This window comes from Diplotaxodon limnothrissa, linkage group LG12, assembly GCF_057381915.1.
Source record: "Diplotaxodon limnothrissa isolate DT_005_m linkage group LG12, D_limnothrissa_male_GT1.1, whole genome shotgun sequence".
NCBI lineage: Eukaryota > Metazoa > Chordata > Actinopteri > Cichliformes > Cichlidae > Diplotaxodon > Diplotaxodon limnothrissa.
The window spans coordinates 1,960,965-1,980,367 of NC_140607.1; the positions used below are offsets into that span (position 1 = coordinate 1,960,965).

General features: G+C 42.7%; 1 protein-coding gene across 1 annotated transcript; it reads right to left on the minus strand.

The window, feature by feature from the left end:
* Nucleotides 1–3,050: 3,050 nt before the first annotated feature.
* On the minus strand, nucleotides 3,051–19,403 carry npdc1b (neural proliferation, differentiation and control, 1b). The gene is made up of 9 exons (XM_085368060.1): nucleotides 19,334–19,403; nucleotides 12,901–13,065; nucleotides 10,221–10,310; nucleotides 9,936–10,130; nucleotides 8,219–8,285; nucleotides 7,150–7,231; nucleotides 4,741–4,820; nucleotides 4,538–4,637; nucleotides 3,051–3,122 (listed from the first exon to the last, which is right to left on the minus strand). Exons 1-9 carry the CDS (start codon nucleotides 19,401–19,403, stop codon nucleotides 3,051–3,053), a joined length of 921 nt encoding a protein of 306 aa, XP_085224186.1.

The window sequence follows — 19,403 nt, forward strand, 5'->3', positions numbered from 1 at the left end:
AATTAAGATTGGACAGAAATATTTGCTAACCTATGAAATATTGGATTAAGATGATGCAAAAAAACCAACAAAGAAAGAAAAACAAACACTTTACAACTACTCAGACAGCGATTATATAAATATTTATTTCTTTCAGCTCTGGTATATCCACAAGCATGCTAAACATGAAGTAATGAAGTTGTCCTAAATGTACAGAATCATAACACTTAGCCTTCAAACAGTCTCACATGTAGCTCATGTAGAGAATGACTTGTTGTACACAGAAAGAAGGAGCAAATAAAGACAACCAGCTGGGCTTTTGCTCAGCACTGGTGAAGCAGAGCTGCAGAACGTCTTTACAAAGACAAACAACATGAGAATTACATCTCTTCTTGTAATTCCTCATCCAACGACTCATTTTGCTGCACAAGCTTAAGAGGTTTGGATTCAACAGTCTGTTTAACATAGTAAAGGGCTTCCGTGTTAATATTCCCTGGTACATATGTGAGTTTGGACGTGGACACTCGAACATGAGCAGCTCCAGTGCAGATTAATGTGTTCCTCCAGTATGGAAGTGCTGACAGGCTGAGGAGGACGGCAGCAGGATGAAGAAAGAGTGGAAAGAGCGGCTTTCCTGAGAGACGCGGTTACATCCAGGTTTCCTGGACTGTTTCACTGTTTGCAGCTGGACACTCATTCTACATGTATGAAGAATATCTATGAGCTATGTGGGGCGATATGAGCATATATAGAAAGGCAGCTGTGCATATTAAGTCCTAACCAGGTCAGACGAACAGCTCTAGTACAGGAAAAGCAGAGAACGCCCAGTCAACATAAAAATCCAGAGTTTCTGCTGTTAGTGACAGAGACCGTTATGAAGTCTGCAAAGAAAAGGAGATTTCTGCATTGATTATAACGGTGCGCTTTATTAGGCAGAGCCCACTACATGGACTGCATACTGTACCTTCAGTAGGCAGGTTATTGGATAAAACTAATGCAGTGTAATGTAAAAGCCCTGGAACACGGGCAGCTGAATTATATGGATGGCCTTTACATGATGATGAATGACAGAAACACTCTGTACAGTGCAGGTAAACAGTTTGAACGATCATAAAGGGAGGATTTGTTGCACGTTTGCATTTATGCATCGATGGAAATATCGTAACAGTGAGTGTAATATTCAATCCATAATATTTAAATAAAATCATAAATCAAACTTCATGTTCTTTGAGTGATTATTATGCAGGACAAAGTAAAATGCACAAACATAGATTTGACAAAGGAAAGAAAACCTGATCCAGTGTGTGCCAACACATGTTCTGCTTTCTCTAGAATACATTTCAAAATGTCCCCATCTCCCAGGGAGTAAATTTAAAAGCTTTGGAATCAGTTCAATGTTGGAAAAGGCTGCAATCGCACACTGCAGCTGTTGATGCATAAAGGGAACGCTGTTTCTGCGACGCTTTAAGTTGTATATTTCTGGGGACTGTGGCCGGTGCCGTTTTTAAAATATTCTCAGTCGTTTCTTTTGTTCGGATTCTTTGATTTTAAGTTTCTTTTATGGCGACGTGTCCACAGCTACATGTAATTTTCCTTTTTTCTCATATTTTTGTTGACGCCTCAGCAGGTCGAGACCTCTTCAAAGTAAAACTGGGCGGGGATGTAGAACGTGAAGGTGTGGCTCCTCGCTGCTTTCGTCACAATGGGTACAAAAGTCGAATGCATCAAGTTTAACGTGTTATACATGACATTGTCTTTTCCCAACAAATACAAATTCACATTAAGAAATCGAATAACAGATGTGCATTTGACACAGTACTCAGGACCTCCTGCCACACTGACTGACTGAGAGGTAAGATAGCTCCTGTACATATCAGCCACTAGTTACAGCTCACAAAACCATGAAAACACAATGTCAGCTGTAGACCAAATACACAAGACCATCTGAGTTCATACAGAATTTTCAAATTATACGTGTGTGTGTGTGTGTGTGTGTGTGTGTGTGTGTGTGTGTGTGCGCGCGCGCAACTGGTTAAGCCGCTGCAATCCGAAGTTTGTGATAACTGGCAGTCTTCTGCAGTTCTGTCGGGGAGTTGTGTCTCACTCCTCTTTGCACAATTCTTGTAATTCAGTCACACAGAACAGCTTCCGAGGATGAACCACCTTTTTAGGTCATGCCACAGTATCTCAACCAGATTCAGGTCTTGACTTTGACTCGGCCACTCCAAAGTCTTCATTTTGTGTTTCTTAACCCATTCAGAGGAGGACCTGCTGGTGTGCTTTGGATCATTGTCCTGCTGCAGAACCCAAATGTGCTTCAGCTCGAGGTCACAAACAGATAGTCGGACATTCTCCTTCAGGATGTTTTGGTCGTTGGCAGAATTCATGTTTGCATTTACCACAGCAAGTCTTCTGGTCCTGAGACAGCAAAACAGCCCAGACTGTCACACCAGCAGCACCATATATCACTGCTGGTATGATGTCCCATTTCTGAAATGCTGTGTTACTTTTACACCAGATGCAATGGGACACACACCTTCCAGAAAGTTCAACCTTTGTCTCGTCAGTCCACATTCCCACTCGCTTCATCACACAGGGCTGTGCAGGTTTGGATTTTTCCCCTCTTAATCACAAACACCTTCAGTTATACATTTAATTTACTTGTGTTATCTTTGTCTAATATTTAAATTTCTTGGATGAACTGTAAGAATGCAGATGCATGTAGACATGGTGTCAGCAAGACGGAAATCAACTGAAAAACAATGTGTACATAACACACAAGAGAAGTCGCTGAGCTGAGTTGTGTTCATATCAACATTACATCCATTTAAAAATGCTGAAATAAAAGCAAAGCCTGTTCTATCAGTGAGCTCATAAATGCTGAGCACGTATGGTTGCATATGTGTGTAATAAACAGTAAAGAAATATGTAAACAAAACGGGAAAAACCAAATGTAGTTTGGCTGTTTAGGGTATGTGTCCGATCTGCGCACTGGAACAATTAAACTGACGTGTAAATATTTGTACATACAGGTGCTGCTTTTAGAGCATGAAACGTCTCTGTGTCCAGGTTCATTTGTGGAATCTCTGCAGGTAGAGGGTGGAGTCGTCAAACAATGGGTTCTTCACCTCCATTTCCCCCGTCTGAAGGAGAAGAAAGAGACAGAGGGGAAGATCTTAGATTAACACACTTCCTGTCTTGGCCCTGGGAAGTTCAGTTATTGTTTAATGTCATCAGTTTATTCCTTAGTTTGCTTATGCTTCTCATATATCTTTGCGCTTACTTTGCTCTTATTTTTTGTTTTGTGTTCCATCTTTTCCGTCTCATGACTCTAAGTCTTTGTTCTGACTCTGCAGAGTTCAGAAAGATTGAAAGAGCAGCTGAAAGGGTCGAGTGTTGCATAGAGAATCTCTGAGAAACCTTCCTGCTCTTCACACAGAAACAGCGTTGGAGACAATACAAACCCGGCCACAGTGAGTGCTGAATGAACCTTCTTCTGGATTACACGCTGTGTATTATGCAATCCATACATTATTAGTAAAACTACTGTTAAGACAGCTACATAAAAATGACATAATCTACATAATAATTTTTAAAATACTTATTAAAGGGTTTATTTATTCATTGTCATTATTCAGACAGTTCCTGTAGTTTCCCATAACTTTTGTGTGATTTATTCCTTAAATTCAGGTTGACGGGTATGACAATGATGATGATGATGATGGTGGTTTGATTGCACAATCCCAGGAAATGATACAGAAAATGTATAAAATCAGTATCAGCTGTAAATAATCTCCCATGTTCATATCTCAAAGTGTTGGCTGTGGGTGCTGTTTGCACAGTCGCTCATTAGGACCAGGTTGAACGCTAATAACTTCTAATTCTCTCTTACCTGTCAGCACATGGAGTTTTTACACCCACAGCTGCCTAACTAGCTAACTAGTTAAATACTGCAGGTTGGACACTTATTTGCAGGACATGCACCTGGATTCGGAGCGTCCCTTTCACAGCACAACATTTTTGAACCAGAGTCTTAACATCACAAAAGCGATGCACTAAGATTAGCGGCAGACGACTTAAATAAGCAGATATGACTGTGATCGTTTCCACTGTGACTGATAACTTACTGGGAAAGTGTAAATGGTGAGAACTGCCGGTTGTGTCAGAGTTTACTGAATCCCTGAACCAATTTAAAAGATATAAATATACAGTGCAGCCAGCGTGTAAATGGATGCACCATCACACTGCTTTTGGATACACACCAACAGTTTTCCTAAATGCTGTTTAGCGGCGTTACTACTCATGGTTGCATCGTTCACATCACAGGCGGGGAATATCGTTACCGCCAAACATCAGCTGTAATCAGTCAGGAATCTGTCACACACTCACAACTGTCCTGTCGGTTCAGTGGCTGTATCTGTACCCACATTATGCCTTAATGTTATCCTTATTTCTTGTTGATGGATTCCACTGACTCAGCATTACACCATCACAATGACACAGTGGACACAGTTGAACTTTTACTGAATGTGGAGATAAGAATGCAGCGTTTACTCACTGGTGCAAGTCCAGGACACTCATACACGGTGAAATCTCCATCCTCATTCTCCTCATCTGTTGAGGCTGCAGAGTCAGGAACTTTAGGCTCAACCCTGTGTCTGCGGAGAACACACAAATATTCAGCAAGGATAACAGCGAGACAGGATAGAGATACACATGCCAAGGTAGGATGAACATGTCTGTGCAGGGAGGGTGACTCACTTTCTCAGGGAGAGCATCTGTTGCTTCTGGTGCTGGTAGTGGTACATTTGGGCACTGTGGGCCAGCTTCTTGTCCCCAAGCTGGAAGTAAACAAGGGGTAGAGGGGAGATGAGAAGGTTCCTTCCTGAACAAGTAACCATCACAGTAGTGGACATGCAAGAAAGAGTCTCAAGCCCGAAGAGTTGGACAGCAACCAGACGCTGACATGATTCACGCCTACCGGCTATAGAAGCTAACTGCACTCCAGAGTGTCCATGGATGAGACACACCTACAATAACTGAAGGCAGGACAGTCCTGATTCCAAGGACCCTCAGAAGGAACCAGTCCCGTCCAACTACTGGCCATAACTTGGCTCAGCACCACATGGAAGCTCCATCATAGCGGCTAAGATTAACAGGCACATGGCTCAATACATGAGTGGGTGCCAGGAAGGAACTGGCAGAAACACCAGAGGGACCAAACCTTAACTATGGGTTGACTACAAGTAATCCCCTCAGTGCCCCAAACATGGATCCTGGAATGCCTACAACTGCAGAAAGAACAGAACCTTAAGAATCTTCATCAGGAATTCGTTAGGAATGTGGCGTACAACACTAGAGGCCAAGCTTTAGCCAATAGCACAAGATTTACCAAGCTCAGGGGGCTTGGTAAATCTCCCACTACTGTTCTGTATGGGCCTCAGCCAGATCATTAACAAGACTGCCTATGGGTACCGACTACAGAATGGAGCAGTTGTTAACCACCTCCTGTACATGGATGACATCAAGCTGTATGGCAGGAGTGAACCAGACATCGACTCACTGATCCACACCACTAGAATGTACAACAATGACGTGGGAATGTCATTCGAACTAGAGTATTATAGTCGGATGGTAACAAAGAGAGGAAAGGTAGACAGAACTGAGGGGATCGAACTACCAGAAAGCAACATATAGACATTGAGGACGGCTACTCAGGCAAATGGAAACCATGAAGAGGCCGCTAGGAAACCCTCTAACCACCAAATACCTGCAGAGGGTCAGACTCCTGAAGAGTCAGCTGAATGGGAAGAACATAACCTGGAAATCAACACCTACACCATCCTAGCTGTCAGATACTCTGCTGGAACTGGAATATTGTCAAGGTAGAAGGAATCGTGAAGAAAGAAGCATATATTTATAAAGATTTTTAAAGAACACCTTTATCATTCATCAGCAAAAAATGGGTCTGGATCATGACTTTGTCTTCCTACACAATCCAAAACGGAAGAAGAAACAAGTGAACATTCCTGACTGGCCTGCACAAAGATTTTACTTTAATCACACTGAACATCTGTGGGATTAAATGAAGATCACGATCCATAGCAGGAGAGTACCGAATCTAGAGGAGCTTGAGAGATTTGCCAAAGAAGAATGCACTGGGATCGTCTGTACTCCAAGATCCACTCGGTGTGTGTACTGTCAACTACCAGGGAGCAACAATACGATGGCAGACTCAAGACTGAACAATCTTAGAAGGAAAGGAGGAAGAAGAAGAAGAAGAAGGGCAAGTGGACCTACAGCAGAGCACAGCAGCTTCCAGGAATAAGAACCAAAGGCAGACATCCACCAGGGAGTCTCTTTAACAGTGAACAAATCTGATGGTACTTTTCTGAATTCATAATTCCATCAGTTTTCCCCAATCCCTCCCAGAGCCTCCATCATGACTTTTTACAGATGCCCACAGAAGGTGCCTCTCCTGATCTCAGTATCTCTCACACACTGGTGATGACTTAAACCACAAGTGTTACATTGAGAGTCGTCATTTTAGAATTCACTGATTTTCAGCCTAGTTTTTATGTAGTTACTGTTACCTTACTGTTTTCTCCCTTATTTAAATCATTAAAGCCAAGTGCAATATATTTGAGTTTTCGAGGCTTCTACATCATCAGTTTGCTGGATTTCTTTTAGAATAAATTTGATACATTGCAAAAAAAAGTCTGATGTAGCAAATATGATAAAAATATAAACTTCAAATAATTACAGCATTTTCCAAAAATTGAATTTTCCAGCGATTACTTCGATGTCGGACTTTGAAGGGTTAAGAGCTGCTTCTGGCGAACAATTCTTTCACCGGGGCCGTTTCTGACGAGGCTCCTGTGAGCAGCAGGTGGAAACTGAAGGGCCAAATATCTCAGATCCTGTGTTTCCTGTTTCTATACAGTTCATCAGGTTAAGATTTTTGTTTAAGGCGTTTCGGGTTTACATTGTGTACATTTATGCTCACTAAACAGCACTCAGATTATGAACTGCATGTGGAGCATTGGTGGTAGAGTTTAGATCCTTGCATCGCTCAGCATTGAAGGCAGTGGTGATCTGAGACAAATAAACACACTGAAAAGTATTTTCAGTGTGTTTTCTCCTAAACATTTAGTCACATCGTTTCCTCACCAAATTCTCGAATGCCTGAGCACTCATCAGTCCAGATGAAGGGTAGTCCACTTTCTGATTGATATGAACATATTTCTGAAACCTGTAACAATAAAACAAAATAAACACAACAAAACACACATAGTGAAACATTTGGAGCTGACTGAAAAGAGCTGATAAGTTGTATTATAACACATTAACAATGACAGTTAACGTTCAAAACACATTATCTCATGAATTTCACAACAAGAGGCAGCTCTTGACTCTGTTGTTCCCAGTATGGTTGGAACAGCTCAGCTCTCTGTGACTTACATGCAAACAAGCCACGAAGAAGACTTAAGAAACCACAGAGTACATCGCAGGTCTGAAAACTGTCTGTTTCAATATTTTGTTATCTTTCAGATTCATTTAAAAATAGATTTTTTTTCTCCATCAATCTTCACAGAACACGTCTCAGTGATAAGTATGTGTAGTGTGTCACCCAAATGACTCTCAGACCATAAAAACCTCCATCCTGTAGTGGTGTAATGAAAGGAAGACTGTCCACAGTTTCCAACAACGTACTCCCGGGAAACCTGGAACTGGCAGGGATGGGTAGACTAGTGAGGGAAAGTCAATTCAGAAAAATATAAAAATGTGTGCTTCTATGTGACTGCCTCTTCTAGAGTGCTTAGGATCTCAGAGTGGGGCAAAGTTTACAGCTAAAAACCCAAAAACACTGGGTTAAGGAAGTGTGTGTGTAAGCCTGGAGGGCTCAGTCGGTGTCTGAATCTAAAGGGAAGGAAAACACTTGAGTTTAAAGATTAAGACGTTTGGCAAATACTTTTGTCCGTACAGTTTCCTGTTCTCTCTCTGAGCACATTGAACAGCTCTGTTTCTTTGTCATCTCTTTTTAAGATTTATAAGAAAAACAATAAATTACATGGAAATACTGTAAATCAAATGGTTCCAATCAATTTAGCATCTCTAACAGAATAATGATGATGGATACGTCTACAGTGCAACTGCAGGCCATCCTGTCCACTCCTGAGAGGGATAGTGGGGACCTTTTGGTTTATGCAGCACCTTAGAGAGAAAATAATAAGCTTACCTGACCCAGCAAGCCAACGCTACCAGCAGTGCCAGGGAACCTGCCACAATGACGACGCTGCTCATGACTGAGAGGAGAAACCAACAGACAGCATGAATGATAGAAGTGTTTGCTGGTCTGCAGACATCAGAGTAAGACATGATCCTTTAGTGAAAGCTTGGAGAAATGAGGGAAGAGCTGAAAGGACAGCAGCTGAAAATAAATAGATGTGAGTGAGTCAGGCCTGTTTCCTGCAGCAGCACAGACAACAACATTGATAACAGTAATGCAGTGTGGCAGAACTAATCACAGCAACGTCTGAGTTCTGTCGTGTCCTGCATTAAACTCAGGTTCAGTCCCAAGATTTTAAAGTAGGCGGGGCTTAGATTTCGTTTGACTCGATACACATGCCATGATAACATCAGGACGAGTTATTGACAACTGTGTATTTGACAACCCATGAACTTGGCTGGAGGCTGAATTGTTGATTATGTGTGCTTGAGTGCATGTGCCTCCCACACCGACCATAGCAAATCCAAGTCAGCATCTCTTTTGGGGAATTCTCATCATCCCCTCTGGTTTTACGTATTTTTGTCACATGATTATGTCTGTTGGTACCAATGACGCGTGCACTTGTTTGAAGATTTTATTGCAAATACTGTGCGTGTCCATTTTTGGCACAATGGTGTCCAGAGGGTGCAAAAATTAAAATCTGACACCGATACTAATGCAATCAAAGAGCTGTGTTGCTAATATTTGACATATCCAAGCCCCACCTGTGGCCCATCCCTTTAATGCTCAGTACATGGGAAATAATTAGGTTTTTTTCATGTGTTTTTTAATGAATAACTTATAATTCAAATCTAAATTGGCACTTAAATGATTAAAATCCTGAAAATGATTGCATATTTGATCATTTTGATGAGGTCTCACGTTGATAAAGTGATTTATTTAAAAAGTTATGTGTGAAGATTGTGGTTTTAATGCGGGTGTACATTTCTGCTACACACGATTCTAGAGGGAAGTCAGTTTGAGGAGGGGACAAGAACTATTTCTCTGGAGCTCTACTGGATGATGATGGTCCAACTGGATTAAGACTTTTACACCAGCAGTCACAACCGTTTTTGCTCCACGGACGGTTTAATGTCAGACAATATTTTCATGGACACCTTTAAGGTGTCGCAGAGAAACACAACAAAATGACAACAACCAAGACAAAAACTGTGGTGTTTTGTAAATATAATAATAAACGTGTGATTGTGTAACTGTATCAGCAGCGTCCTCCTGAAATGCGCCAACAACATTGAGAGTAACGTCCTGCTGAGCCTCAGCTCTGCCAGCCCGGTACCAAACGACTCACGGACCGGTACCAGTCCATGGAACGGGGGTTGGGGACGCTGATTTACACCATGGCCTCTTGCAGCAGCACATAAACCCAAACTCGATTTCGTTTAATTAAACGGTGCCTCCTGTAGTGTGTGTGTGTGTGTGTGTTAAGTACACACCACAGCACTCAGGACAATGTTGGTAGACTGAAATACAGCGAGATCAGGAGGAGGCGTCGGCTTTATCCATTTTACTGCACAATTACTTTTTTCACACATGTGGTGAAAAGTAGTTTAAGTTGAATCCTCACAGCGGCCTCTGTAAGGTGACGTCTTCTGTTCTATTATTCAAAACGACTCTATAGCTCTCTTGAAATTAAGCTGGGTCCTAACTCAAGGACAGAAAGACTTACTGATGAAGACATGGTCGTCAGGAGGGTAGCGGAGGATGATGGGACTGCTCAGAGCGGCAGTGTGGTTTCTAGGGGTGGGTGAAGCGATGCTAGTTAGCAGGACACTCTGAGTAGGAGGCTGTTCCACAGAAGATGCTCTGTGAGTGTAGCCATGCTCTTCAAACTGCTTGGATGTGATCTCCTGGGAGGATGGGGCTAATACCAGAAAGTAAAGAGTGTGGATTTATTACTTCATTAGGGAATTTTGTCACATAGCAAATATGGATAAGAAGAAGAGTGTAATACCTGAGCTGTAGGACTCGGGTCTCTGTTCCCTGATGATTGCAGAGAGAAAGTCAATCTCCTCATCGAGCTCAGGGTATGGGCTCACTTTATCTGGAGGAACACAACACCAGGATTCTTACCATCTTCATCTAAACATTTGTTTACTAAAGCTCAGGTCCACCACCGAGCAGTATCTTAGCTGTTCCTAGGACTGCGCTCTTCTGGACAGAGATCTCTGATTGGGGGTCACTGTACCAAGTACTCCAATTACCACTGGGACCAGTTACCTTCACCCACATCTTCTCCAGCTCTTCTCTGAGCCCTTGGTACATCTCCAGCTTCTCCTGTTCCTTCTTCCTGATGTTGCTGTCATTCAGTATCGCTGCATCGATCAGTACGGCCGTCTTCTTCTGTTTGTCTACCACCACTGTCATTTTGTCTGTCTGTATCTGGAATAGGATGATAGGTCGGCCATTCTCGACCACCCTGGGAGTGCATCTTTACACAGACTGCACATGGATCGGCCTCTCATGGATCAGGGTGCTGGACTTGGGGTGTGTATGTGTGTGAGTTTTGTGGTATGGATATTTACCCCATACCACAAAATCATCAGCTACTGCTCCGTGTTGTCTCCTACTTATACATCCAAGCACAGTATGGAGTAGGTGGTATGACCAGAGTTGTGCTGATGTACACAGGGTGAACAGCTTCACAGTTTTAATAGCACTGTTGTTTGCAGTTATAAGCTGCCTTTGCACCTCCTACACTCATATACACCAACACATGCACCCAACATATCACTCCCAACAGTGACGAGTGGGAGGAGCAATGGGCTCCTGCATCTTCGGTATGTTTGTATGTGTGCCGTGTGAGAGACATGCCAGTGCTCCAGGAGAGCTGACCTCTGGTTCTCTAGGGCTCTTGCCCTTTGACCATGAGGGCTCACTGAGTCTGAGGCCTCCCTCCTTCTGCTGGAGTGGTCACGCAGTTGTCATGGAGATGTATGGCTTTGAGTCTTCAGTACTGTTGGAGGGCTGCAGATGCTCTGGGTCTTCTGGGCCATTTTCCTGGGAGGCATCACCCTCATTATGAAGTATGTTTCATCACACACACACACACACAGTGAACATCCAGCAACAACGAGTTAGTTGAAACATGACAACATGGAACATGTGGAACTGCTTCTAAGGAAATTGTTAATCGGTTAAATGAGTTGTTTGCAGGCAGTCGTTGTGTTTCCAGTGCGGAGCTTCATTTGTCCAAACCGTCTGTACGCACTCACTTCTCCAACTCTACCAAAGAGGTGTGGCCATATTAATGAACAGAGAGACAAACGTCACAACTTGCAACAATATAACAGATCCAGAAGTTAGATTAATAATACTTCTTTAATCAATATATGCATGTATGTAGTACTAGTATTTATGGAACAAATGTTAATGACCCATCTTTGTTACATTGTTTTTCACCTCACTCTCTGGTCACTGACACCACACTTATAATACGGACTTCAACTTTCAACCCAGAAACTGCCAGGCTCAGTCCAGCAGTGAGTGAAAGAACCTGCACGTCTACACACAGTCTGAGTGACTTTGGTCTGTGCAGTGTTTGGTCATCATCCCACTCTCAGGGATTTCATCTCCTCTTCCTCAGCACACCACTCAAACTCTCGTTTAGTTAGCAGCTCCATTATGATGGATGTTACAGACACTCAGATTCCCTCTATCACCATCAGTGCACCAGTCACACCACCAATTAGGAACTGAAGATTTAATACTTTGTTACTGGAAAAACTGGTTTCAATGTTCAAAACCTGAGAAATTCTTCAGAATTGTATGAGGTCTACTAACACACAGTGAGTGAAGAAGAAACACCCAGTGCATCTATTGCAGCATAACTAAGGGAGGATTCAGGGTCACCTGGTCCAGCCCTAACTATATGCTTTAGCAAAAAGGAAAGTTTGAAGCCTAATCTTGAAAGTAGAGATAGTGTCTGTCTCCTGAATCCAAACTGGAAGCTGGTTCCACAGAAGAGGGGCCTGAAAACTGAAGGCTCTGCCTCCCATTCTACTTTTAAATACTCTAGGAACAACAAGTAGGCCTGCAGAGCGAGAGCGAAGTGCTCTGATAGGGTGATATGGTACTACAAGGTCATTAAGATAAGATGGGGCCTGATTATTTAAGACCTTGTATGTGAGCAGCAGGATTTTGAATTCTGGATTTAACAGGAAGCCAAAACAGGAGAAATCTGCTCTCTCTTTCTAGTCCCTGTCAGGACTCTTGCTGCAGCATTTTGGATCAGCTGAAGGCTTTTCAGGGAGTTTTTAGGACTTCCTGATAATAATGAATTACAGTCGTCCAGCCTGGAAGTAATAAATGCATGAACTAGTTTTTCAGCGTCACTCTGAGACAGGATATTTCTAACTTTAGAGATGTTGCACAAATGGAAGAACGCAGTCTTACATATTTGTTTAATATGTGCGTTGAAGGACATGTCCTGGTCAAACATGACTCCCATGACTTCTCACATATTTACTATATCTCAGGTTACCTGTTGGAAGATCTTGTACAAAAAGTTAATGCATGTTCTGCAGGAACTAATATGCACTAAAAGTTGGAATACAGAATCTAATTGCGTGAATACAGAACATTCTGGTCATCCTGTGAAAAGAGTCTGAGTAATATGAGGTAGGAGCACCTACCTTTAACAGAATGAGTGTGAGGAGCATGTCTCCTCTTGACCACGCAGCGTCCACGGGAGTTTTCCACCAGGGGGCGCAGACAAGGCCCACAGTGGGAGCTGCCAGGCCGGCAGAAGTGTCTTCCTGCCAGGGCACATTCTAAACTCCGAGGGCACAGAGGAGAACCTGTACATGAACATACGACACAGCACAGCACTATTTTTCAAAATACTCTGAAGTGAAGACGTCTCACGTTTCTATTTTCATTTTACACTTAGAATTTTTATTTTACTTTAATTACGTTTTTATTTCAGCATCTCAGTGGTCACATTTTGCTCCCTGGATTTACAGTGAAATCCTCTCTCAGGCCATTAGTGACAGAATCATTACAACAGCACACAATTCATTATGTATGTTTTAGATCTTAGACATGTGTTAACATGCCAACAGAGTGACGCCTCCTCTGTTGGTTAGCACCAGTATGGAGGCATAAAAACACATGATATTCTTCTCCAGCAGCTTGAATTTCTAACAAATATTCACTTAGTGGAAACAGAGAACAGCTACTCTGACAGACTTGTGACGGTAACTGAGCCGTGCTACATTACACTGAGTGTAAAAACAAAAAAAGACAGAAAGTCTCCTCAGACAAGCAGAGATCCGTAAGTGAAACCAACAAAGTGACACTGGACCCTCAATGGTACCAACTTGTCAAACAGGTGATTAAGCAGGACCGTCCTGAAGCATGTTTTATACACTTCTGAATGCTAATGAGGACCTTACAAAACGCTCATCTCATCGTGTTCAACAGAAAATGAAATTAGCAAATGAGCCCAAAAACGTGTCTTTTCCTGACAGACTTCTACAGAAACTACACGTCTGTTTGCAAATGAACAAGTTTCTGTCAGATCAGGAAACAAGCTGCTAACTTTTTTTCTTTATGCATCACAAACCCACACAGGAGCTGAACGAGCCGGGCTAAAGTACTCTGAGATATTCTATGTGCGAGGCTAAGCACTGTTTGTAGCATTTTAATAATATTTTTGAAAAAGTCTTTAAGGGACAAATATATCAAACAAGATATTCTCTTCAGTTTGGTGCTAATTTTCTAAATATTTATAAAAATATAAAGTACTGAGCAAAGTCTTAATGAAGCCCTTTCATCTCTTTGTGTATTCCTTCCAACTAACAATTAGCCTGATAAGTTTTAAGGGAGCTTTAAGCCAGTGGTGTCAGAGTCGTTTTACACTGTGGGCCACATACAGCCCACTTTGATCTTCAGTGAAAGAAGTCACATGTTTAACTGTTTTTCTATGAGATGAAGAAAAAGCTGCTGTGACAAATAAGGAAGTCAGATACAACAGATGTGGTGGTACAGCTTGTTAAACCAGATGTTCTGGTCTGTACCACTGCACTTCCTGTCTTTGGAACATCTGCCCAAGCAACAGCTCTCCAGGCTTTGGAATGTCGTTTTTATGGACACTGGCTGCTTTTTCAACCGTTTCAGTCTAATCTTTGCACCTGAACAAACAGTTTTTGTGTGTGTTAAGTCAGTTAACAGAGTTAATGGTGACGTATAAATTATTCAAGCATCAAAAAGCCAACTATGAAGGGCTGTTGTGTCTACACACACAGTTTAACATGTGTAAAACGAATTTTTGTATTAACAAGATGATTCCCAAATAGCCTTTAAAGATACACATAAAGTGTTTTATTTGTCATTTGTACACATACACTAGATGTGGGTACATAGAAAATACTGTGCAGAGCTGAGAGTCAGGGTCAGATAAACATAGGTAGAAAAAAAACATGTCAAGTAGTTTCAGAGAGCGCCGTGGTATGAGAAAACCTTTGTCATTTAGAGATGTATTGCATGTTGAAATGTGTATTGCACCAACTAAATTAGATTGTGCGTGTGTCTGTCCTTATTTTGTTTCTCCCATCAGGAATACTGTGGCAGGAAAGGAGCTGTTATGGAAGCGTGCTGTGTGCATATCATCAGACTCTGCTCGGCTCAGGCTGGATGTTCAGAGGAGGCTGTGACCTGGATGATAACCATCTCTGATGATAGAGTTGGTACCACAGGGACCCCCACAGCCGTGTGTCAGTCCACTCCTGTACCACCTCTTCACATAAGCACTTGTTTTACTTCAGTTATTTTCTACGATCAGAGTTCAGTTTATTCTTTATTTTAGTTAGTTGCGTTTTTCCTGAAATCTTACGCTTATTTCAGATGTTTTGTCTATGTTGAAGAGGTCATTCTCCTCTGTTTGGGCCGTGATGTTTTAGATGACGTGCCTGTAACTGGACTCCTCCGGCAGCTTTATGAGGCCCAGGATGCTCGTGTCATCAGCATACTCGATCCTGCCAGTGTCAAGCTAGGTGGCAACACAGTCATGGACGCACAGGGTGAAGAGTTTAGGGCTGAGACTGACGGTGAGCTCAGAGGAGACCCTGCCTCCCATCCTGAACACCTCTGCTCTGGAGGTTAGAAAGTCCAACTTTCCTGGTCTGATTGTGTTGAAGACAGAACTGTAATCCAGGAAAAGCGTAGGTTCTATTGCTATCCAGGTACAGCAGGCCAGCACATGAGTACCAGTGGCACCAGTGCACTTTCTGTCCTGGTATTAATAGCTCTCACTGTGACTAGGCTAGCCTTTAGCTGTCTGATGTAGGCAGATCTTAGCAGACATGTCACATGGTCAGATTTACCAAAGGCTTGGTTCAGTGCATGCCTTCCTGATGTTACTGTAACAGTTTTGGCGTGCTTTTTCAAACGTTCCAGTGATTACATTCTCCTAGAATGATGCGAACACTGTCCAAATGTGTGTTTTTGTGCTTACTGATCATGTGGTGCATCCTTTGCAGAGGTGGGAATGTACACAACACTCGAAATGTTACATTGCTGTCCTCTGGATAAATAAAAAGAATTGCACTTTAAAGTCAGGTATTCCATATCCACTAGCTTAACATTTGCCAGATCTTGGCATGGAGTCGCTTAAGTATTCTGAGGACATTGGATAAATAGATGGAAAAAAAGTGGCAAGCCTAAACAGCTATCTGCAGCTGATGAACTATATCTGAATGTAACATTCTAGAGAAGTAGGAAAACAATCTGGCAAAGACATTACATAGCACCTGAGAGACACATCTGGGACTTCTGTTGATACATTTACTGTTTCAGAAAGGGCCTTAATGGAAGAGTGGATGTCCCACATAGTTCTGACTGTGTTGACTATTTGTCTGAGGTTCAGACGTCAGTGATGAATCCACAAACCTTCACACACCGTAGATGAAAATAACTAAGTGTGTTTCCTTAAAAGACAAAGGAACTTCAGATCTGTTTGCCAATAATATTGGTTTCTATTCCTGAATTCCGAGTCCCCAAAGATCGTTTAGACACTTAAACGATCTTGATTCAAGAGTTGGGAGTTCGCCTTGTAATCGGAAGGTTGCCGGTTCGAGCCCCGGCTTGGACAGTCTCGGTCGTTGTGTCCTTGGGCAAGACACTTCACCCGTTGCCTACTGGTGGTGGTCAGAGGGCCCGGTGGCGCCAGTGTCCGGCAGCCTCGCCTCTGTCAGTGCGCCCCAGGGTGGCTGTGGCTACAATGTAGCTGCCATCACCAGTGTGTGAATGTGTGTGTGAATGGATGTGTAAAGCGCTTTGGGGTCCTTAGTGACTAGAAAAGCGCTATATAAATACAGGTCATTTACCATTTTTTTAATGTGCACCTGCAGACCAACAGGGATCAGAGAACAGCACCAACTGTTTCCTACCATAATAAACTTGGTGGGCCAGTCAGGGCAGCCTGCTGTATCTAGGCCAGATGGACAGACAGATGGTCAGCTTAACACTTACAACCATGATTTTAGGGTGGCATGGGGCTTCGTCAGTCACTGGCTAATTGATCCCAGGACTATACTCGGCACAAATGTTCCTGTATTACTATGCCAGTCAGTAATGTTATGGCTCTCCATGTATGCCATGCACCCTGCTGGATTGTCTCGTCTTTACACAGCCTGCACCTGGGGTCTTGCCTGGTGTGATAGACCCCAGCCTCTATGGATCTTGTGCTCAGAGCTTGTGCTGCCATGATTAGTGCCTCTGTGCTGTCTTTTAGTCCAGCCACTGGTAGGATTTCTCAGTATAACTTCTTCTGTCTGCCCGTGGGACATGCTGTGCAGGGACCAGCCCTTCCATGACGGTGCCTCTTGGTTATGAAGGGTATCTGACGACAGGCAGATTGTTTTTAGCATTCAGCTGACTCCTCGGGACTTGCCTGAGCCTCTGTCTGATCCTGGTTCTTCCCACTGTATCAGTTCCTAAGGACTTGTGTGACCGTGTGCAGGTGTTTGGTGTTGTGGCTTTCCTGGCCTGTTGGTTCCCATTTCCCTGTGGAATTCTTTGTATTCCTTGTAGCTGTACTCCTGTCTACAATCTCTCCTTCTGGTAGTGTAATCAGATTAGTCCTGACTACCTTCCCTCATTTACATAAATATGTGAGTATGCGGCCATTTAATAATCACACACACATAGAAATAAACACATATAATAAAATGTGATGTGTTACAAATAAAACAGAAATATAATAAGAATTCTTCTGATAAAAATCTTACAAATCTCAAATGGGTAGTAAAGAAACAGCACACCAAAATATTTTAGGGTTTTTTAGAGGGATCAGCATACTTGGTGTATTTCCTCGTTACTGTAAGTCTTTAACTATAACAGCTTGCATCAAACTGGCATTGACCTAATTAAGCATTAACAGCTCCATGTGAAGAATGAGATTGGATCGCCATACTTTCTATAAAGTTGTGCAAAGGTAGTTCGCATTTTGTTTTCTGACTGTTACAGTTTGCTAAACATAACACAGTCTAGTGGATTTACACGTTATACCTAAAAAACAAACAAACAAAAACGAAGCTAAAATAAATCAGGCAATGAGAAGCAAATGAATACATTTCTATCATTTTTATTTCCAGTACAGCAAAAACATCCCTCTTTAGGAATATTAACTGCTACGGAGACTTAAACATTTACTTGAAAACCTTTAATTATTCAAAAATCACTTTTTAAATGCCCACTCATTAGGCAGAGTGCCCATATGTTACCCAAGCACATTGCACAGAAATAAGACAGCAGCTGTGGTCTCCATCACACAGCACGGTCCATAATCAGGTTGTGGTCGAACACCCCGAACAGGAGTCTAGATTTAGCTCATCAACAGTCATCGCTACGGGCCTGACGTGTCTAAACTGAACGAACCGAGATTCTTAACAGTTCGTTCATCTGACAAACACTCGTTTGAACCTTTGTTTGAATAAAGATACTACATGATAAGAACACCAGCTGATCCCTGGCACGTTTTAGGCGTTCAGGTTGTTTGTGCATCCAGCAAGCGCTAATTTACAAATGGCCATTAATGCCCATAAAACCATTGTTGTCCATGAAGTATTAGACACAGTGGGCTACCACGGTGAACTGAGCGGCATGTTCTTTCACTGACCACACAGACTGTGATATGTTATGGATCAGTTCTGTATGTACCCCCATTCTGCCACACACAATAACTAAAGCACCAAATGTGGGTTAATCCACCACTGGAAACAGAAACAGCTGTTTTTTTAAATGATGTATATTGATTTTAAAAGCATCACAGATCTATAGATATGAGCTATAAAAGGAACTGGAACTTCAGACCTGTGTCATCAGCATGACTCTACGTGGCCGCTGACGTCTGTGACAGGGAGCTCTTCAGCTGTGACATCAGGAATGTGCTCCTGAGAACCTCCAGGCCACAGCAAACAAACTCTGTTTAGATAACAGATTTGCTAACAAATGCATGTGGAACAACACCTGGAAAACATATTCTTCCTCTTCGCTGCCTAATAGGATCTGTGCAGTTGTGCTCTTCCAGCCTGACACAACACCACACATCACAGGGTGAGAATACCCCAGAACTACTGTAGTACCACCCCCACTGTCTGCACTGCGCTGGCATGTGTGCACATCTTAACCCTGGAAACGAAAGACTCAGTGACGACCAGCATGATGCAACCATTACAAGCTATGCTGTAGCGTCACCTTTAACTTCTTTTTCATACGGCAGCTGTTACTGACTCAGTGTCATCTGAGTCATCTTCAAATAAATCAGTATATGCAGGTAAAAACAGACAATCCCCGTTAGGATAAACACTTTGTCCCTGCAGGCTGACAACATCAAATCACTTTAGACTGAAATCCCATAATATACACAGCAATATACACACTGAATGGAGCAAACAGTAACTGGCTTCATATATTCACTGGGCTAACATATGCCCATTAGATGTCATCCTCATAGACGGATTTCTGTAGAGAGCACCTCCACAATGAGAACTGTTCCCAGGGTGATGGTGCGCAGTGCCGGAGGCCCCGCGCGGTTTCATAAAGCCTCCAAATGCGTCTCCTTACCTGCCAGGCAGCTTCTCAGCGCCAAAAGGGCAACGAACACCACCGTGTGTCCGAGCAGACGAGCCCTCAT